At 36.1% G+C, this 23,018-nt stretch overlaps 1 protein-coding gene across 11 annotated transcripts in view; it reads right to left on the bottom strand.

The window, feature by feature from the left end:
• The window catches only part of PARG (poly(ADP-ribose) glycohydrolase), a 118,911-nt gene that overhangs the window by 39,179 nt on the left and 56,714 nt on the right, over positions 1-23,018 (bottom strand). For all 11 annotated transcript variants that reach the window (XM_002756113.7, XM_017978907.4, XM_009009545.5 and 8 more), the window contains 4 exons: positions 17,844-18,001; positions 10,570-10,649; positions 6,500-6,560; positions 2,794-2,869 (listed from right to left, as the gene is read on the bottom strand). In XM_002756113.7, coding sequence (XP_002756159.2) covers positions 2,794-2,869; positions 6,500-6,560; positions 10,570-10,649; positions 17,844-18,001 — 375 coding nt within the window. The remainder of the gene's footprint in view (positions 1-2,793; positions 2,870-6,499; positions 6,561-10,569; positions 10,650-17,843; positions 18,002-23,018) is intronic.

Below are 23,018 nucleotides of genomic sequence, written 5' to 3'. Positions count from 1 at the left end.
TTTGGTGAAACCAGTTTGTTGATTAGAATTAGTTACCTACTACATATGAGGTCTGGACTGGGTGATTCATGGTTTAAACTGTTCAATTCAATAAATATTTACTGAGTACTGTGCTGGGAACCATTGGATACAAAGATGAATAAGATGTGCATGATTCCTGGTCTCACGGCATTTGCAATCTAGACAGGAGTCAGGCAGAATGAGAAGATTATTAAAGAGCTTGTTACTATGTATTTGATACTTCCTAATAATACAATTAACTAAAATTGGAGCAGGAGAGGAGGATAGGAAAGCTTTACAAGAGGATGTGGCAGCTGACATGCAGGCTGAGGGCATAGCTGCACAAGAATACAGGGAAAAAAATGTAAATCACTGCGTGAGGGGAATGGTAAAAGATTCCTCATGCTTGCATGCAGTGTAGAGTAGGTGGAGGCTTACAGTTAGTGATGAGGTGGTCTGAGGTCTAAGGAATTTTTACTCAATTTCCCCAATACCTCTTAAAGGATGAATGTTAAAGTGTAAAATTGAAAGTAAAAAGGCTGGTTAGGTAACTACTGAATAGTTTAGACAAGCACTACTAGGGCCTCAAAAAGAAAAGCAGTAAAGTAAAGGAATGAGAGGAAACTCAGTAAAGAAATAAAATGGACTGCACTTGAGCACTAAGAGACTGGCTGAGTGCCTAGAAGTATAATGATATTGTGCCTACAAATGAGAAACAGACGAGGTTTAAGATCGGCTTAACTTAATTTTTACTGGAATAAGGTACATAACAAAAATAAAAAGATAAGGTCTATCCAACTTATGTTTTACTTGATAATGACCATGAAATACATTCAATGTGTATGCTATTGTTCACTCTTTGAATAAAAGGCCAACATTTTTAACTTGAAAGGTGTGCACAGAAATAAAGACACTAAACTCAGCATGCCTCTAAAAGCAGGAGTCTTTTTGAAAACCAAAGTTTTACTACTTATAAAAGTTCTTAACAATAAAGACTCTCTGTAACAGTTGAAAAACCTGTTCCAGTACATGAAAACAAGAATGTGAGTGCATCTTTATTTTTAGCCAGTTATTTTCCAAGTCACTTTAAAGCTACCTGTTCAGACTACTCAGCTTCTGAATTATAACTTGATGAAAAGACAGGAATGATAACTCTCCTCAGAGAGGTTTTGTTGTTGCCATTCAGCATAATGTAATGTATATGCTACACAAGGAGCTTTGTAGCACTGCAATACAATATTTATTCCCTGATCTCCTGGGGAGACATGGCATGGGTAGCGAGAACAATTAATAGCAAGAAGTCCTTACAGTATTCTTTTAATCTATCGAGGTCTCACATTTCATCTATTATATAATTCCAAGGAAGAGTGGAGGATCTCAACCTTAACTGTTGTTCAATAATTCCTTGTCCAATTATACTGTAATCAAAGGTCAGCATTCCTGTGGTGCTAACTAGCAGTAACTTTGTTTAGTTCACATGTATTAAGAATCTCTCAGTTTATCCAAGACGTCAAAGTAGGAAAGAACTTCATCAAGAGAGGAATGTGGGGGAAGATGTGATATTAATGTGAACCAATATTTAAGTCTATTTTAAGATTATTTTTTAAACAGAGAAAAGGTATAGGATTAAATGCAAATGTAAATATGTTTTGTTCTGTTTTTTGTTTTGCCAAAGTTAAACACAGGAAAAATATTAATTCAGCTATTCTAAGTATTTTCGTTTATAGCTCAAATAACCACTGGGAGAAGGTGATTTAGAAGAATACATGGTTTATCTCTTTGAAGATTTTAATTACAAATATGTCCAAATAAAGAGCCATTTAAAAAAGAATTTCAGTTTCACTTAAATAATAACTAGACACAAATTTTATTAGTAACCCTTAAGTTATTCAAACAAATCAGTCCATTTTTAGGCAACTGTTTTCTTTAGATTCTGGACCAATATAAGCACCAAGTAAGAATCCAAGAAAAAAAACTATTCTCAGTATAAATGAGATGGTATACAAGCTTCTTTCAAAGAAAACTCCGTTTACAATGCTCTTATAAATGGGATACGAACACAAAACACTAACATTTTGTCTCTGATTAATGAATTTTAAAGAAGCACTATAAATCAAAAGGTTAGGTTAGATATTACTGTATTTTAAACATGGGGTTTTTGTTAACCTCCTTCTCCAAAAATACTTTTTAAAGGTAAAGGCAATAATAGATTATTAACGAAGATTGAAGGGTAGACAGAATTACCTGCTTTTAACAACGAAAAGACATAGCAAGCATAGCTAGCTCAAATGCATGAAACTGTTACATTTAAGAGAGAGGCCTTTCTTATCAATCAGTTTTAGATGTCTGCCCCCTCAAACTAAACAAAGCTATTGGTGGCAGAAAGACATCTCAAGCTGGTCATCAACTGGGGCAGTGCAAGAAGAGCCTTTAAGGAAAAAGAATGAAAATGCTTGGTGACAGTCTGTCAAGACTATACCCTGGAAACTTCCTCCACTGTCAACCTACAATCAATGTCTGAACCAAGAGGGCTGATGCTGTCCAGATCTTGCAATTTTCTGTCAAAGGCTTTTTAGAGAAGCACATATAAGAAACAGAAAGTACACCCTGGCAAATAACAACATTACCAAGGCTGTCAAAGTGATCTGTTTGGTGTTTTTCTTCATTCTGCTATCATGCTTCTTTGCATTAAATCAGTTTAGGAGACAAACAGCTTTTCAAATTTCTTTTGCTGCCAGAAGCTTGACAAGAGAAAGTCCTAACCATACACAGGCACTACTGAGATTCACCTACCTGCAGCATGCCTCGGCCATTTCCTTCTATGGTACCTTCGTAAGTGACATGCAATCGTGTCAAGGGTTTTTCACATCTACAATGCAAAAAGATATTCCCTTACTTATTATTTTAATGACAAGTCATTCACTCTGGACAAATCTGAAAATACAGGTGACTATTCAAAAACTGAAACCACCCCAAATCTCAAAAGCCAGAAACAGATGCCTACTGTTAACATTCTTGATATCGATTCTCCTCATTCAAACATGTAAATATACATATTTAAATTAATATGGGATAACATATTGTTTGAAACCTGCTTTTCCTCTAAATAATATGGAAGATTTTCTTCTTTAAAACAATTGAAAAACATTTCAAAATATAAAAAAATAAAGATCTATGAAATTCTGTTATAGCTAGAGTTGGCAATCTGAGGAAAAATGTAGAAAAAAATTTGTCAGTAAATAATATATGATTCTCATATGGCCTCTATTTTCTATTTTCACTGTTTGATAACCGTGTGTGTGTGTGTGTGTGTGTGCAGTGGGGATGTCTTGATGAAAATACATGCCACAAGGGTACTTTTCTATTAATAAGGTTAACAGATAAACCTAGTATCTGTAATTCAAAGGTATAATTATTTTTTTCCCTTTCAACCAGTCACTGAGGTATTTACTTGGCTTATGTTATATTAACAACAAATGTCATTGTATTAATGGCATTTGATAACATTTTACTTACTAGATTTTTTTCCCCTGATCACTCACTGAATAAAAAATTGAAATTATTATGAATGTAACAGAGGAGATCCAAAGGTCTAACTTACATAAGGGTGCCAATAATCTTCTTTTGGGGGGGGTGGGGGGAAGAGATGATTCTAATTTTTAGAAAATAGTCCAGGAGGTTTTTCCAGCTGGACTATTTTTAGAAAATAGTCCAGCTGGAAAAGTAATGAGAATTGCTTGATTCTTTCCTGGTTTCATAAATTTAAATACATTTCCAGCAAAACTTCAGCCCAACAGACTGATAGCTTTAACTCAGAAGGTAATTCTGTACAGGTTCTGTCTAAGAGCTTTATTTATATTCACTACTTGAATCCTCTCAACAACCCTATTATTATCTCCTTTCATAGATGGGGAAACAAAGCACAGAACTTCTAAGTAAGCTAACCAAGACTAGTAAATAAAGCAGCAGAGATGTGAGACTAGGTAGTATCACTCAATTGTCCAGGCTCTGAATCAGTCTTCTCTACTTTTAGAAAAATTACTTTCCCAGTCTCTTGTAGAAAGCAGTATCATAAGTTTGATTTTTTTTTTAACTTCCTTATTAAGGTCCTACTTTCCTAGCTATTTTATTCAGAGGAAGACCCCTGTGAGCATACTGCTAAAAGGATAAAGCATAATCTAAAAATCTCTGGGCTGTCAGTCAGGACTTCAGAAGAGGAATTCCAACAGTTGTCAATCTCCATGACTGAAGCTAGAAACTTTATAGTACAACTCTTAATAAAATTATGAAACTGCTAGAAACTTTTTTTTGGGTTTTGTTTTGAAGCATCTTCTAACTTCCTGATAGGCCATCCTCTATACTCCCGCTTCAGGAGTCAAAGGCACAGATGATTAGGGCTCTCTGTGATTAAGCTTGGCAAAAGTATTTGCTGATAATCAAAGGGTTAATTATACCATGCCAGAAACTTGGAATTCAGAAAAGCCTCTAAGCTCCTGGCACCCATTTAGCCCCTTACTCTTGGAAACACCAACAATCCTCATCTCTTCTTCATTCTCCCTCTTTAAGTGAATGCATGTTTCTGGTTCTGTGAAGTCTGGGAGACTGATTTTAATTACATTCTCCAACTCACTTAAGAAGCAGCTAAAACAAAAAAAGAGATCAATGAAATAAAAATAAGTTAGCAAAGGTATCAAGTTAAATTCTATCAAAATTAAGGGGACAATCTTGGTCTCACTTAGAGGAAAAGTTACTGTGTCTCATTGACACAGCAGCCTTGCCAGTCTCTTCATTTTGACCTGTCCCTTTTCTCCCACATGGTGGTACAGAAATGAGTGTTCTTTCACATTAGTGCCAAATGAATGTCAGATGCAAAGTAGAGATCCTGGATGAATTAAAAATAAGTCCTCAGATTGATCTGTAAAATCTACAGCAAAGTAACAGGAACAAAACATCTGCCTTACTATGAGAGATTAATAGAAGAGTGAAGAAAAACAATCCTCTGCACCACAGAGATGACACAGCAGAATGGTACTTTTAATTCCAGACACCATATTTTAAGAGGGTCGAATGAATGGGACTACGTTAAGAGCAGAGATAAAGGGTTTAGAATCCATATTACATGTGAAATAGAAGAAATGAATCAGTTTAGTATGAACTTGTGTGCACTGTTAAGAGAGGGAAGTAGGTCAAGAAGCCATTAAGATACATGAAGGAGAGTCAAACAAACTAGAAATTCAGATTTATTTATGTAGCTCCAGAAGGAAGAACCAGGAATGGTGGAGAGTGAATATAGAAGACTTTTAGTGAATGAAAGCATGAGATGACAACATAAGGAGCCACCAATGGAACAAACTGATGTGAAACAGGGAATTTGCCATCACTGAAGCTATCCAGTTTCCATCTGTCACAGGTATTACAGAGCTGATCAACAGTTTTAGTAGGTGGCTGGGGTTCCTTTCAGATCTAACATGCCATGTTGCCAAAATGCTGTACATGTTCTCATCTTTTTCTGGCTCATTTTTTTTCTCTCTTCAGGTTACTTAACCTTTTATCTACTTCCCTCTATTAATAATCATCTAAACCATGCACTCAGTCTTCGGAAGTAAATTTCTTTTTCTTGCAACTCACAAATAAACATCTTTGATGGATGAAAACACCACAGGAAAGCCACCTAAGCAGGTATGACTTCTCAAGTTAACTTCTTTTAAGTGATTTCCATTCATCACTAATTCCAAACCAAACAATTACAAACTATCATAAAATTATTAGAAAGTGAAAATGGGAGGCATTGGTTAAATATGTGTTTAGTATGCTTCATCATGTATTCAAACATATTTAAAAAGTTAATCCATACTTCTTTAAGTGTACTGGGGGACTTGCTTTAGATTAATAATAAGTTAACTATTTCAGGACACTAAGGTCCTTACAAATCTGAATTAGCTCAGATTGGCTGCTACCTCTTCAATATTTTCTGATAAATAAGAAATAAACAGTAAATACCAATTTCCACAAAATCTACCAGTAGTGCACATGGGCAGCCAAACTTAAAAATTCTTGCCACTCAGACAAATTTTAAATGGTTACTGTTCACTAGAATGTAAGTAATAAAAAGACTTCCCAATCTTGTCCTCCAGAAAGAAAAGCCATGAAGTTCAAACACTAACCAAAAAAAGGGGAGGAAAAACATTTAAATATCTGTGTTCTTTTTATTAGTGTCTTCACATACAACACTCCTCAATTCTAAACAGGACTTTCTTTCAGAAGACAAAAAAAGACAAAATGGTAGAAACAAAAGAGTTATATAGACTTTGATTTAAAAGGCACAACCTTTTCAACAATGAGAGCTATCAATAGATCATTAAGGAGAAGAAATTCCCTGGCACTAGGATAATTGGAGGTTGGAAAACTATCATTCCAGGTGCTATAAAATAGAATCCTCTCACAATGTAAGAGTCCTTTAGTTCTAGGGGTCCAGGATTATTTTTATTATTATTGTTACCTTTCCCACTCTGGAAAATCTTCAAGACTCTGTCTTGTAAATGTCACCAACCCAGTAGGTTCTACAGAAGCAATAAAAAAAATACCCAAAATAAGTTTCAATTTTGAAAAGATTATACACACATACATACACACTCAGTAAAAGAATAAATCTAACATTGGTTATAAAACTCATCAGGAAATACCAAGTCTAGCATTGGAATATAACAGAATATTGACTGAAAATAATATTATCTTTACAGTAGAAACTCCTTCTACACAATAATAAGCCTTCACTAAACAAAACTATACAAATAATAGCACAACAGTAGCATTTGAGTGCTGGTACTTTTTGGTGAAGTTTTCGAAGCTGAATACACTTTTTTAAAAAAAGCATTGAAAAGAAGGATGTATAACTGGTACACCTTTGCAATAAAGGCAAAACACAATTCCAATTTGTAGACTCCTTTACAAAGAAAGAACTTAACCCTACATTCAAAGACTGGTGAACAGATACACATTTGTGTACTTTAAGGTAAGTGAAATGTCACAGATTTAAAAAGGAAATCATTTACACATCCTGTGGAGTCAGTACAGTTAAGTCCCAGGCTTAGATAGTGGGCAATCACTCTACTTGTTAGTAGAGTCTTAGCCAGAGGAGAAATTACTGGTTCTAGGAGTTTACAGAACAAAGATGACATATTTTTCAAGGAGCAATGAATTTGGGAGAATTAAAATGAAGTACTATTAATGCAGTCAATAATTTTAGAGGATGAGTTCCTTTTCTGGTCAGATTTACTTTTTTTAAAGCTAATAACAAAAATAAACAAATAAATCAGCTGGCCAGAAGTAATCTGTCTGATTCAAATCAAAGAACAAACTAAAAAGGCCATGACATTTCTGTTTTCTTGAATAGAAAAAAAGCTCTTAAGGAAAGAAAGAGATGTCAGGAACTATTAGTGATGACGGAATATAGCCCAGCAAAATCCTGGCCATCATAATTTCATTCCTATGCACAATTCCACATTTTCTTGTTCTAAAGCAGGTACCATTAAAAAACCATATGGAGCAGTTGTGGTAAAAAACAAATTTTATGTTAACATGGGTCATACTTTCTTTAGATATCTAACTTTAAGATAAATGGATAGCATATTTAAAACTCACGAGTAAGTGGTCAAATGACTCAAACACTAGAGAAGCAATTCCATGAATATAATAGAATATCTATCTTGTCATTGAGTAACTTAGTGGAGAAGTAAGAACATTAAAATGTCCTTCATATATACAAAAAGATGCTAAGAAAAATTCATAAACACTGCTGGCAAAGCACAAAAAGGAAGAAGAACATGGTTTCTTAGATTTAATTGTTAACAAAAATGCCTTGAGAGCACATCTGTTAGCTTTCTTTCATAAAAAAGGGAACTTTCATTTCAGAATAGAACACTTTGATTAATCAAATACTTCCCATAATAAAGTCACAATATATGCTACATATAGGTCATAAATTTTCAAAAACCTGATCTATGAGATACTTTATCTCGTAGAAAATAATTTAATTAAGAAGGATCTTTAAACTCTTTCAGTCTCAAGATCCTCATCAAATATAAAATATACACGTTTAACAAGAGGAAAAGTTGGTCCTGATGGAATTCTAGTTTATCAATTCTAAAAGGCATGTTTTTTCACTTATTAAATTTCTGACACTGGAATACATCTTTTATAATAGAGGTATCTTACCATAGGTCTAGACTGGAGGTGAATTTATTCTGCTTCTGCTGTCATCTGGGAGCACCACCAGCCCAATATCATCTGAATTAAATTGTTTGTGGCAGGCCTTTATGGACCACACTGGTGGTAAGGCTGCACATCCGAAGCTTAGGGCTTGTGGTTCAAATTCTCGGAGAAACTTTTTTTCCTTTCTCTATTTAGTGTCAAGGTTGAGACTTGCACATTTCTTTATGGTCCCTTTTCTAGATGGTCAAATTAGTTTCTCATTTATCCTTAGGTGTACCACTCTTGTGAGTCAGGTCTCCTACTAAACTCCCTGTCCTGCATGTTTTTTTCCTTCTTAGAGGGATATAATATAATAGCACTTAAAAAAAAAAACTATGACATCTTAGATTCGGTGAAATACAGTACCTTAAATAAGCTTCTGAAGTCTATTGAGTAGGCTCCAGAACTTCTACACAGCTACTCATTAAACTGCAATCTCTTTTATTCTCTTTAGTATTTCCTCCTTATGCTGTCAGCTCTACATACTGAAGACCAAGAGCAATGTTATACTGTATTTCTACAAAGAAGTTAATTACCATGTGTAGTGAATAAGTCAGAAAATAAAATGTCTACTTATATTTCTTCAAAGTCCCAATATTTATAATGGTATATACATTTCTAGTTCAAAAAACAAACTTTTAGCTTTTTCCTCAAAGTATCTGAAACCCTAAAATTTAGAAAGCCAAGTTAGTTTTTAGAGAAGACATATGTGATTTGACTCCCAGGATAAAAAAGTGAACTCTGGGTCAGGTACGGTGGTTCATGCCTGTAATCCCAGCATTTTGGGAGGCCAATATGGGCAGATCACAAGGTCAAGAGATCGAGACCATCCTGGCCAACATGGTGAAACACCAGCTCTACTAAAATACAAAAATTTGCTGGGCGTGGTAGCAGGCACCTGTAGTCCCAGCTATAGGCAGAAGAATTGCTTGAACTCAGGAGGCAGTGGTGGCAGTGAGCTGAGATCATGCCACTGCACTCCAGCCTGGTGACAGAGACTCCAACTCAAAAAAAAAAATTGAACTCTGTATTGCTTAGTTATAATAATTCTACTTAAAATGGCAACTCAAAGTACTGTAAAAACAAAACAAAAAAAACCCAATAGTAATAATTCTAATTAGACCTAGAATAGCCAAAAAAAGTAGTCATCTTTTTAATAAGTCATTACAAGTTCAAATTTGATTTTATGTCTCATAGGTCCAAATGATTCTGCATTTTAATATTTCATTCAGTATAGGGCACTAAACTGAAATTCAATAAGCTACAAGATAAATAATCCCACATCAAAGAAGCATATAATTTTCCCTTAAATATCAAAATCCTGATAACTGATTTCTTTCTAAAAATTTAACAATGTCCAACAGCAACACATTCAATGGGGAAAATGCCAAGTACACTGTAATGCAAGAGTAAAAGAAGGATATGAGAAAAATGACATTAAAATTATTCAAAGACATGTTTTAAGACAATCCTACAACCTAGAACTGAAGAAAAGCCATTTCACTTGACCAGCTTGACCTTACCTACTTAGCACAAAGAAACTTTTGAGGTGTACTGGTTTTCACCCACTTGTAGGAAAGGCTACCCATTGATAATAGCTTACATTTATTAAGCATGTATCTTCTTGTTTAATATCTATAACTAACTACCCTGTAAGGTATTGGCCATTATTATTTCACAGATGATAAAACTGAAGCTTAGAGGTGTCAATAAACTCAACCATGGTCATTCAGCTTCTGAGATAAGAGTGGCAATACCAGTCTATTATCAGCTGGTCATTACCAGTATATTTGTTGGACTGTTTCAGCTGCTATCAGGTCCTGGGTAAGCAAAAATGTTAAGGTTCAACAGAGGAAGATGGAGATATAAAACTCAGTACAACACAGTTTTATAAGAACTCCACAAAGGGCTTAGGGGGGCACAAAAAAGAGGAACGGGTAGAAAAACAATGAATTAGTTGACTTATGCAAATAAACTAGTGAATACTTCTTTAAATAAAGAGCATCCAAAATTTATTTCCTGGTCAATATAATTTCTCTTGATTTGTATTCATGAAAATCCTTTGATGTATATTACAGATTTCAGAGAATATGGGTCTGATTTCAGAGTATGTAAACCCTGCCCCACTGCATCTGTAACACACAGTATGCTTATATATAACACAAGCATAAAATCTAGGTTATAATATCGAATCACTACTGTTTCAATGTGGTTGGAACAGGAAGATTTACGTTAAACACAAAATGTTCCTCATGTGTCACTTGACTTGAACTGTTCCCATCAGCAAGAAAAATTACAGTAAGAATGAAAGGAATTTACTTTTCTCTGTGACTCTTCTAAAGTAGCAGAAGAGCGTTTTAAGTTTCTCCGGTTTCCTTGATGAACGTCCCTCAAACAACCTAAAAGAGATAAGAAATAAGAGAGTGGAAGATGAGTTAAAATGCCTTAATAATTCACAAAACTACATCCATACTGCAACCAAGTAATAACAAGAAATAATTTTTCCAGAAGACAATTCTGTAAAGATAAGAACTGGAAAATTGGTTTAGATTCACACAGTATCTGGAGAGGACTGAAACCAACTAGAACCGGGCTTCTTCAAAGCCATTCAAATCAGACAGCATTTGCTACCAACCACATTTCTCCAACCTATCTTCCATCATGGAGAAAGCACCATCTAGCCTCCCAGTCAATTAGGGTCAGTCAGTTAATGCACAGCCACTTTCTCAATGGAAAATAACATTATACTTCATAACATTATTAGGTAGCTTGATAACTACCAAAACAGTGTCTGAAAAAAAAAAAAATCCCTATTTTAGCATTTGCAATGAAATGAGAGTGGAGGGGAACAGGGGTTCCATACATCAGGACTCAACAGTCCTTGTTACTTAAACAAATATATTCTATTATAAACTGAATGTTTGTGCCCTCTCAAAATTTATATGTTAAATCCTTAATCCCAAATGTAGCTAAATTTGGAGATAGGGCCTTTGAAGAGATAGTAACGGTTAACTGAGGTCATGGGGTTGGGATTCTAATCTGATAGAACTGGTGTCATTTTAAGAGGAGAAGGTGAGACTAGAGTACTCTCTCTGCCACGTGAGGACAAGAAGGCAGCCACTATAAGCCAGGAAGAGTGCCGTCATCAGGAACTGAAGCAACAGCACCTTGATCTGCAGCTTCTAGTCTCCAGAATCATGAGAAAATGAATTTCTGTTGTTTAAGCCGCCCAGTTCTATGGGATTTTATTATGGCAGCCCAAGCTGACTAACAGAGCTTCCTTGCATGGTAACCAAAACAGTGTCTACCCTGTGTCATCTAGTTTTCAGCAACCCAGACTTGCATTACTTAATTCAGTTTCCTTTGAAATGACGTGGCATTGTTACTGGTAACATATAATTCAATTTATTCCAAGGAAAGAAGAGCAGGGCTTTAAAAGCATTATGACCTGAGTAAGTAGTTTGCTGAAAGATTTCTAACACAAAAGCATGCTTTTGAGCATAAGATCTAGCTTTCCAAAGGCATTTAAAAATTATAGAGATTCAGTGGCTATAAATGATGAGGTACTATTCATCTGCCTCTAGTCATGTTCTCTGCCTTCAAAACCAGAAACCCTTCAAGTAAAAGTCCATGTTAATAAGTGCTGAAATGGGTAATATTCTTCATGATTACAAGAGCAAGCTTATGTAACTATGCAGAGAGGAAAAAGCTAATTCCATGAGAAAATCCTATTGAGTAACTGAAATAAATTAGGAAAAAGAAAGGAAATGCAGATTTCAAATGGTTCCGTTTTCAATAACCTGAAATCTGTATTCAGGGTCACTTTCTGAAAAAACAATTTATGTGAATATTTATTTCCTAAAACAAATACTAACATAGGCTAGTATTTTAACCAAATCTAAAATCAGATCTCTTTTTAAAAATAGTTTAAGACAGCCCGTGTAATAATTTGTACTTATTTAAAACAATATATCTTTCTAAAATATTTAATACACATACAGTTGCCAGCTGAAAGAAAGGCTCTTTGAGAGTGCAGGTTTCAGCGTGGCTTCTTCTAGAATAGAGTTTATTTAAATCAAAATGATAGCCAAAATGAAGAAGTTACTTAGCAGTATAATTAAACATCCTATATCAATAAATACGATTTACTAAATGAATACCTTAGGCTCCACTTCAAAATCTCTTTCTAGGCTCACTAGGTGGTAGAGGAAATCAGTATGAATATAAAAGTAGCTACCACCTTTTCCTAGAGATGAATTGATGTACTGTACAATTCAATTAAAGGATAAAAGATCCTCTTCAATAGAACCATTGCATAGTGAGGAGAAAATGGCTGTGGCTCTTAGGAAATAATTATCCAAAACATAGAAAAAGCATCCCTAGCTTCCACATGTGATCATCTATGTATAAAGCCACATAAAAGGTCACATATTTTATAACCATGATGACAAATTATTAACTTTAGGAGCCTCGTGAGACTGCAGATTTATTATCCTGGTGAGACAAACTTTCCTGGAAGACTTTATGGCTGTTATTATCACCCACTACAAATGAACACCACTGTTTATTTTGCAGGTCCAAATCTTAAAGGTGCAAATCAAGCAGAATCTCAAAGTATTCTTTTTATTCGCTGCTCCAATACTAACTTCAAATCACTGTGCAACCAAATACACTTTCCCATCTTTCTGATAGAGCAGGGGAAGTGGGGAAAGTGTGGTGGTGGGTGCCGGGGGTAAGAAGGAGAGATAAAATCAGATGAAGCAGGTTTAAAATACTTGTGATAATTCTCAGACTTGGCTGTTGTAAAATTTTAAAGTTTTATGCACAGCCACTCAAATAAAATGAATCATCCTGATATGGAAGCCAAGTAAAAAGGACAGAAATAGATAGGCAAACAGCATGAACGGAAGTCATCCCAGGAATGATATACAATATGAGGGACAGCTTTTGGGGGTGAGGAGGAAAATAAAAAGACTGAGGCTGGAGCCCAAGAAAGGGGTGAAGGGGGAGAAGAAAGATGGGGCAGGGAAGATAGAGAGAGGAGAAAGGCTGATAGAAATGGTGCTAGAGACAGAGAGCATGAGAGACAGACATAGAGAAAAAGACACACACAAACCGGCTCAGAGAAAGTGAGACCTTCTCATAATCATTAAACATCATTTCCCCCAAGATACTTTTTTTGTTTAACTTCCTGACACCTTTTTTTTTTTAATTTAGATTTTTCAAGTCCTAGATATGTATATTTGAAGGTCTATTTTGAGTCAGCAGTGTGCACATAAGCCAGGCCACAATAACTCCTCTGCATGTAGGGAAGATATTTGGGTATTTAATTAAAAGATAGTTATAGATTATTAAAGAAATCAAACAGAAAAAGCCAGTCAGGCAACCTTACGTTGTTCTAAACAAAACCGTATTTTCAATGAAAGAAGTCAGCCAAAGGTCAGATACTTATTAGCTGGTGTTTTCCTTTGCATACTTATAAAGAGAAACAGAATTTAATAAAATCTTTCCCTGAATGGAATACTGATAACATTACTGGAATTTTATTCTAGGTATATTCATCCCCACCGCCCCATAACCCACTATGCCATTTCAAGTTAAGTAATAATCCCATTAGTATACCATAAATCAAGCCTAAAGCACTACAACCTCCATTTTAAAATATGAGCAAGTGATAATCTGGAACCCAACCAGAAAGTCACTCCTGGCTCCTCTGTGAGGCACTCTGCCATATGGCCCCAGCAGCATTTTCAATCCAGGGAAGAGGCAGATGTAAAAACCTCCTGGGCTGACCACTGCTGAGACCCACAATTTATCTCTGACCATCTAGTTTCCATGCAAACTCAGAAACATCAATGCTAATCACATTGGAAGCCTTTATATGAATGTTTAGGACCTGAAAGGCAAGCAGGGAAAAAGGTCAGGGGTATTTAACATAACTAAGCAGGGCTGAAAGAACACAGCAATAAATAAAAAAGGAAAGACTTATTCAATTTATTGACATCAGTCTCCCACCACATACTCTTACCATTTTTCTTATTCAACTAGCTACCCATACCTCTTTTGAGATTAAATACACACACACTCACACTCTCTCTTATAACACAACACACCACTCCCTACTGCTAGAAACTATAATTGTAAGTAGAAACTATGCATAAAAGGAAACAAGACAATAAAATGCTACATAATCAGCTTACCAAATGGCTCATCACATTAAGTACTGGATCTTTCAGAAGCCACACGAAAGTGGGGGAACTTTTCGTTGTTTGCCATTTCTGGAGCACTCTCAGAGCATTTTGCTCATGACAGGCAATGTGATATAATAAAAGAACACTGAGTTTGAGTAGAAGACAGTGATCAAGTTCCAGTTGTGCTAATAATTCATTAAATCTCCCTGAACCTTATCAATAGAGAGGCTTCCCTACCTAGAAAATTCCTCAGGCAGAATCAAAACAAGCCATCAATAGACAGCATCAGTGGTGATGTACAGTCATTTTTATTGTTAGCTAGCTTAGGCTCATTAAAACACATACCATCTCAAAATGAAAGGCAAGGGCAGACATCCTGGATGCTTAGGATTCTCTACAACATTGTGGAGACTAACACTGGCTTACCTGCCTTAATTCATTTTCAGTGTCATGGTATCCAAAAGAACATTTATCAGCTAGGCAGACAAAAATATGCCTGATTTCAAATCTTAAATAGACCTACTTAAAATCTTATTTGGTGAGAATGCTATCTGCAGCAAGCTTAAATCCCTCATTATCACTCTGGACTTATAAATGGCTTTAATTCATTTAATAGATCAATAATTATTTCTAAGAATACTTCTAATTTCTGACTAGCCATGAAGTAAGAAGTATTAATTCAGTTCATTCAAAGGGAGACTGTGTAGCAAAATGGTTAAGGGACACAGCTTCTCAAAGACTACATCCTACATTTGACTCTCAATTAGTTACCGTGTTAACTTGGTGAAGTAACCTACCCTCTCTAAACTTCCATCTCATTTTGAAAATGTGAGTAACAGTTCCTAATCAATACCTAATTCATATGCTTAATGTGACAAGTAAATGAATTTCAGATAACGCTGAGTAAGCTAAGGTACTTGTGCTAAATTAAGGCATTACATAATACCCAGCCAAAAAAAATAAATCAACATTCATTTACATAAAGCAGTTGCATTGTTTTAATTAATATTCCCTTCATTTTAAAAAATGGCCCAGCCTTGAGTCCCATCAAGCCCAACATGCTGATATTCAGAGCTAATCAGCTCAGTCTTCAGGATAAATGACAATGTCCAATGAAAAAGATAAACCTGCCATTGCCAAGAAGCCCCAACTTCCCCAGTCAGAAGTTTGGCTGAAAAACAAAGGTCTTTTAAAATTAAAATATATATTAAAATTAATGTAAATTCATTTTTTACCAATTTCCTGGTAATTGGTGACAGGAAACTGGAAATCACCAAAGCTAAGCCTTCTCAAGACATCTTGACTTCTGCCTGTCAGCCATCCAGTACAGGTGGGTCTTTACTGTTGAATAAAGTAAAGTTGTCAGCACTGCAGGCTCCCCACAGGATTCTGTGGATTCTATTTCTTCCATAAGAAATAAAACACTATATGCTGAATAGGGAAAATGGGTGAAAGTAGACACAATGAAAATGTGTCTATGGAGATGTAATTGGAAAGAAACTACCTACACTAGCTTTCTAGAAAAGCCTTAAAAAATCTGTGAAATTCCACCCTCAAAATCAATTACAAAAATTGTCTACTCTTATTGACTTGATTCTGACAACTGACATGTTCTTCCCCTTACCTATTTTTCCTTCTGCACATAAAAGTAATATATGCGTTGAGCACAGTAGCTCACACCTGTGAAACAGGTTCTTTATATAACTGCAACTGCAGATTCCAATGCTCTGTTTTCTCTCAATTCTGCCCCTATTACTAACAAAATCAGAGGTAAAAGCTATGTTTAATTATATGTGGCTTAAAAAGAAAATGTCTCATAATTCCTAAGACTAAGATATAATATGAAAAGCAAAAGACAACAGACTGAGAACAAAGGGTCTAAATTATAGTCTTAGCACTCTGCCACTAACCAGCTCCATTACTCAAAACAAGCCACTTAATTTTATTCTCAAATATTTCATCTGTAAAATTCATTTTCATTCATTCAACAAGAATTTACTGAAGGCCTACAATGCATGAGATTTTGTGAAAGTAACAAAGAAGAGGACAGTTAAGATCCCTGTCCCACTGAAATGATTAAATATGCAATTATGAAGTAGGCTAGGTGGTATAGTAGAAAAAGTAGGGGACAGTAAAGGCGTGCATTTGGTTGTACATACATAAGAAGTACCCTGGATGCCTCTCTCCACCCATCTACCAATCCAGCCCATTACTCTGGCTACCCCTTCAAATGTCTCCACACCTCTGTCCCCTCCCCTACACTATCCCAGCTACCACGCTCTCTTTCCTGGTGCACTGCAATAGCCTCCCCAATTGGGTAAACTCCTGTACTCTGGCCCCTCTCTGCTTGACTCCCACATTACAGTCAAAATAAACTTCTGAAAATACAAATCTGAACATGTGTGTTAGTCTCCCTCTATCCCCATATTTAATCCTCCAATGACTTCTCATTGTTTTCAGATGGCCTACTGAGGCACAGCATGGTCCAGCCTTCATCTACTTTTGTAGCCTCTCCCCTCTCCATGCTCCTTTTCACTCTCTGTGCTGTAGCCACACTGTCTTCTCTCAGTCCCTGGGCATGTCAGGTCCTTCTTGTGACAGTGTCTTTGCACACCTATCATCCAGATGCTGGTCTCTAAATACCATTGTACAATAAAAGAAACCAGGAATCCTTGAGAAAATGGTTGATTCCAGGATTGAAGCATGGAAAATATAAGATGAACCTGGAACAATGTATAATTCCAGAAAGAGAGGAAATGCTCAAAGAAAGGATGGGGCTTATCAAAAGAACATAGGAGCCAACCTAAAGGCCAAAGCTAGAATAATTAAAGCAGTAAAATAAATAATACTCTTTAATTTAAACTCATACAACAAAATAAATATCCATGAGTCCATTCTGATATTTTAAAAATGGGGAGAAGGGATAGCTCTTCCTTACAATGAAATTTCAATTAGCAAATGTAGAAGAGGGAAACAGGAAATTCACAACAGGCAAACACTATGGTAATAATGATTGCAGACAAGATCCAACAATGGATGCTAAAATTAGTAGGGATAACAACAAAAGTTTCTATGAATAATCAAACTGAAGAGGCATGTGGAGTCCAGAGAACTGAGGGGAACCATCTGAGAGGACAGAAAGAACACGGGTCCTGGAGTAAGACAGGCCTGAAATAAAATCTCAGTTCTGTGACTTACTAGCTCCTGGATCCCAATCGAGTTCTTTTAACCTTGATGAACTTTAATCACCTTGCTGGCAAAATGGTGAAAATGTCACTTAAGTACTGTAATAAGACAATTGCATATAAAATGCTTGGCCTATAGAATTCACTAAAAAAATATTATTTGCTCCTTCCACCTTTGTCTTTTTTGTTGTTAAAGAGGTGTTTTCTAAAAACATACCGATTGAAGTTAATGTCTGGGTAACTAGAATACTCCGATTTCATCTTAGCATTTCGTCGTGGAAATGTGCAGAAAAAAGCATTAGCTAAAAGACTGGCAATCTGTTCCTGTGACATTGTGATGGAATGATTCATCTTCTGTTTCAGGAGCGGTATTGGCTGATATAAGAAACAAAAAATATAGACAAGAAGAGCAATAATTAGTTTAGCAATTTCAAAGCAGAGGCACCAAATTGCATTTGCTAAATTAAGGCAGAAATAATTTCAGGCCATTCTTGAATCCTTCAATCAGCAATATTGTTAAAGTCAAGGGTTGTTTATCAGGGATGATTGAGAAAATGTACTTACTTGACAAACTGCAGATTTCTAATCAATAGTAATGATAGTGAAGAGAATATATAAAACATTACTTATTAGTGAAAAACAAGATTGCTTCAGCAAGTAAATAAAAATACATTGTCCATGTAATGAAAAATGAAAATAAAAGATGAAACAAAAATATGTAACATTGCTTAAGCTAAATTTTGTTCTAATTTATATTAAAAATTATTGGCCAGAACAATCTTTCTTAGTCCTAAATAAAATGATCTAAGGAAGATAATTCAACAATGAAGTCTTTACCCTCTTTTTCTGAATTATGCTTCATACCGACAATTTCTTCATAAGAATCAAATGTAACTTCATTAAAACAATTAATAGAACATGTAAAAACCACTACACAGACATGTAAGTTTTAACAAGATAGACATTTCTTACATAACCAAACATTCCAAGTCAAAGAAGATGCAAGAGACTTTTCCTTCAAATCTTTTATGTCTAAAATGTCTTCTAGTTATACCACCAAATTCACTTACTTTTTATTGTCAGTATAATCCACACGACCTGAGTATTGTGTTCAGTGGGCTTTATTCTGTTTGTAAACCAATAATAAAATTCTAAGCCCCCCAATCGACTGAATAAACCCCTCCTGTAGGCCAAGGGGATTCCAAAGTTAGCCTGAAACACTAGTCCACACCACGATAGAAAGAGTAGGTCCGACATGCTTCATTATATGCTCCTCATATTAGAATTCAGCACAGTAACCAGCATTAACATTAAAACAGAGACCTGAAGACTGATGAAACAGATTTTTTGTTGTAACAAGACTCAATTACAGCCTGACTCTAGTATAGCATCACAGGACAGATAGCAGGCCCTGGAAGAATACCCCAAAATATATTTCTCTGACATATTTTGAAATAGCCCTGAAAAGCTATCTGTTCGGAAAATCTACATTCTGTAGAGAATGCCGATTCCTTTCCAGGTGAGAAGTAAGAAAAGTTTTGGTACCTTTTTAGTTCTAATAAAAGCCCTGAGCCTGGTACCTGGAGGCTTCATCTCCGTGATAAAACCTTGGTCTCCATAAACCCTTATCTTAACCCAGATATTCCTTTCTATTAATTCCAGGTTTTTAGATAATAACTCTTCCAACCAATTGCCAATCAGAAAAATCTTTGAATCTACCTGGAAGCCCTCTTTATTAATCGATACTTTTTTTTTTTGAGACCGTGTTTTGCTCTTGTTGCCTAGGGTGGAGTGCAATGGTGCAATCTCAGCTCACCACAGCCTCTGCTTCCCAGGTTCAAGCGATTCTCCTGCCTCAGCCTCCTGAGTAGCTGGGATTACAGGCTCATACCACCATGCCCAGCTAATTTTGCATTTTTAGTAGAGAAAGGGTTTCTCCAGTTGGTCAGGCTGTTCTTGAACTCCCGACCTCAGGTGATTCACCTGGCTCAGCCTTTCAGAGTGCTGGGATTATAAGCATGAGCTGCTATGCCTGACCCAGTATCTTATTGTCTCTCTAAAATGTATAAAACCAAGTTATAGCCTGACCATCTTGGGCACATGTTCTCAGGATCTCTTGGGGCTGTGTCACAGGCCACTGGTTACTCATATTTGGCTCAAAAGAAATCTCTTCAAATATTTTACAGAGTTTCACTCTTTTTGTCAACATATTTTAAATGTTAAACTATGTTTTTAAAGACATGCAGAAAAAAACCAAAGACCAATTACTAGTTTATCCATTAGCTGTTAAGTTTCAAAATGTTCCCACAGAATATTTAGAGATGCTTTTCCTTCTCCCCTTCCATAGTAAGACCCAGAACGAAGAGTTTCGGGTATCTGCACTCATCTCAAACTGGCATGCCTAGAGCAAACTGTCCTGATCATACTTGAGGAGCTGACACCCAGAATGAACCTGAGGAAAGGGCAGGCAAGACAAACCAAAACAGCAGTGCTGAACAGTGAATGATTTTCTAAGTACAGAAGTACACACCAATGCTAGATTAAGAGTTTGCTAGAAAAAATAAGATTAAACTTGCAATTCAACTATTTTTCTTGGGAAAATTCTAAGGTAAACAAACAAGCAAAAAAGGTAAGGAATCTATTTGCACTATGTTATACAAATTCTTTCCCCTTCAGGTCTTAGCAATCACCATTTCTGAGAAAAAGAAAATAGAGAGCTCATATTGATCTCCATTTTCCATTCTATGCATTTATTCACAACCAAGCAACGAGTTTAGAAAAGGTGACAGTACATCAATGGCTTCAAGCAAAGTGCTGCTTGGTTTTAGTAAGAAATGCGTTTTTAACTACCATTTACCAAGTTATTCAGAAAAATAATTTTTAAAATTAATGGTAAATATTTCAAGCTTAATAGACTTCAAACACAAACACTTCTTGTCTCCCAAACAAATAGCATAATTTTAAATAGAGTTAATGATTTCTGCTCTGTTAGTGAGAAGAAATGCCTAAAAACTCATTATTTGGAGAAACGAGAAGATGTAAATCTTATTGTCAAGCACTCAGCTCAATGAAATAAGAGACTGGTTACTGTGAACCAAGATATTTAAAAAAGTTCCTGACCAAATTTGTTTCCTTTAATTTTTCTTTGATAAATCTAAAATTTAATCTTTAGATTTGGCCTACAGTTCTCCAATGTGATAAATTATTAAACACCAACATACACAATTTAACTTGCCACAAGATGTATTTCAATCTCAAATAAAAACCTTAACTCTCACAGCAGAGATTGACTTTTCAACAGACGGCAAAGCACAGAATTGATATGCTAATGAGAAGAAAGTTGTTGAAAGAAGCCAGGACAAAAAGCTGAGGGCCCAGGGATCTGATTTTTGGTTCCACAGGACTTGTTATAGCTTACAAAGTTAGATGCTTTTGAATAAAAATTTCTCATTAAATAAAATACAAAAACTCTTACATGCACAAGAGAAAGAGAATAGGATTAAGTGGCCCACACCCAAAGGCTACGTACTACCTACTATTGATTATGAATTACATACTGAATTCAAAAAGCATGTAATTAAGCACCATGCAAACCAGGGACACAAAGATGATCTCCCTTTAGAGAGACTATAAGCCAGTGGTAAGAGATATATAATGACAAGAATTACAAAACAATGATTTGAGTGCTTTAGGAGGGATGAACCTTGTCTGGGAGGCAGTGAAGGCTTCACAGGGGAAGTAACAGACAGGCATACCTAGGAGGTAGTGAGAGATTTTACTAAGTAAGGAGAGAAAGGAAAAAGAACAAATAGAATATGATCAAGCAAATAACTTCCAATAGAAACAAGAAGAAGATACATTTAAAAATATATTTCCACTGCCCAATAGTAAAACTTATTTCAGACACAATGCATTACTGAGGTGAAATTAAAGTTACATAAAACTGAAAACATCACACTGAAAAAACACTTCATGGGTCTCAACTGAAGGTGGCACAGTACAAGAAGGCATTTGGACATGTGTGAGTTATTTTCTGGTTGGCCCAATGACCCTATCTGTGTTTTTTTGGGTGTCCTAATGACATACTACAATGAATGGGACCATGATACACATTCAGAAATTATTCCACCCAAATATCCATAGGGCTCCTGTGGAGAAAGGTGCTAGAAGAATCATGGCTAGTAGCCATGCAGCAATAGGCGTTGGCCCTAGAAATGCAAGACAAAGGCAAATTCAAGCATTGTTGTGAGAAACACAGGAATAAAATTTTGAAGAACAAAACAAACCCTGCGGAGGTTTGAAAATACATTCACAAATTCTTTGATGCTCCTCTCTTTAAGAGGTGGAGTCTAGGGTGCGGTGGCTCACGCCCGTATTTCCAGCACTTTGGGAGGCAAAGACGGGCAGATCACATGAGGTCAGGAGTTTGAGATAAGGCTGGACAAAATGGTGAAACCCCATCTCTGCTAAAAACACAGAAAAATTAGCCAAGTGTAGCGGCGCACACCTGTAGTCCCAGCCACTCAGGAAGCTGAGGCAGGAGAATTGCTTGAACCCAAGAAGCAGAGGTTTGCAGTGAGCCAAGATCGTGCCACTGCACTCTAGCCTGGGAAACAAGGGTGAAACTCTGTCTCATTCACACACACACACACACACACACACACACACACACACACAGAAAAAGAGGTGAAGTCTAATACCCCACTCCTTTGGTATGGGCTAGCTTGTAATGAACAGAAAAATAGCAGAAGTGATGTTGGGTACCTTGAGAAAAACAGGTCATAGAAGACACTGCAACCTCCTTGCTCTCTCCTTTGGATTGCATGCTTTGGGGCGGTTAGCTACTATGTCATGAGGACAATCAATCAGCCTATAGAGAGGCCCATGGCTGGGCCTTCTGCCAACAGCTATGTAACTAAGACAACTTAGAGGTGTGTCCTTCAGCCCCAGGTAAGTCTTCAGATGACTGCAGCCCTGGCTGACATCCTGACTGCAACCACAAGAGAAATCCTGATCCACAAAAACTCAGTCAGCTAATCTGCTCCCAAAGTCAACAAAAGCTGCAAGATAATACATGTTTATTGTTGTAAGCCATTAATTTTGACATAATTTGTTATGTAGCAACATAAAATTAATGTACTCGAAATAAAATAAAATATAGGATTCTTTATTTTTAAAAGTTAAGGCAGGGCACAGTGGTCACTTCTGTAATCCCAGCACAGGGCGAGCCAATCACCTGAAGTCAGGAGTTCGAGACCAGCCTGGCCAACATGGTGAAACTCTATCTCCACTAAAAATACAAAAAGTAGCCAGGTATGGTGGTGCATGCCTGTAATCCCAGTCACAGCTGAGGGACGAGAATTGCTTGAACCCAGGAGGCAGAAGTTGCAGT

This window comes from Callithrix jacchus, chromosome 12 (genome assembly GCF_049354715.1).
Source record: "Callithrix jacchus isolate 240 chromosome 12, calJac240_pri, whole genome shotgun sequence".
Taxonomy (NCBI): Eukaryota; Metazoa; Chordata; class Mammalia; order Primates; family Cebidae; genus Callithrix; species Callithrix jacchus.
This window is presented reverse-complemented; position numbering and strand designations above follow the sequence as displayed.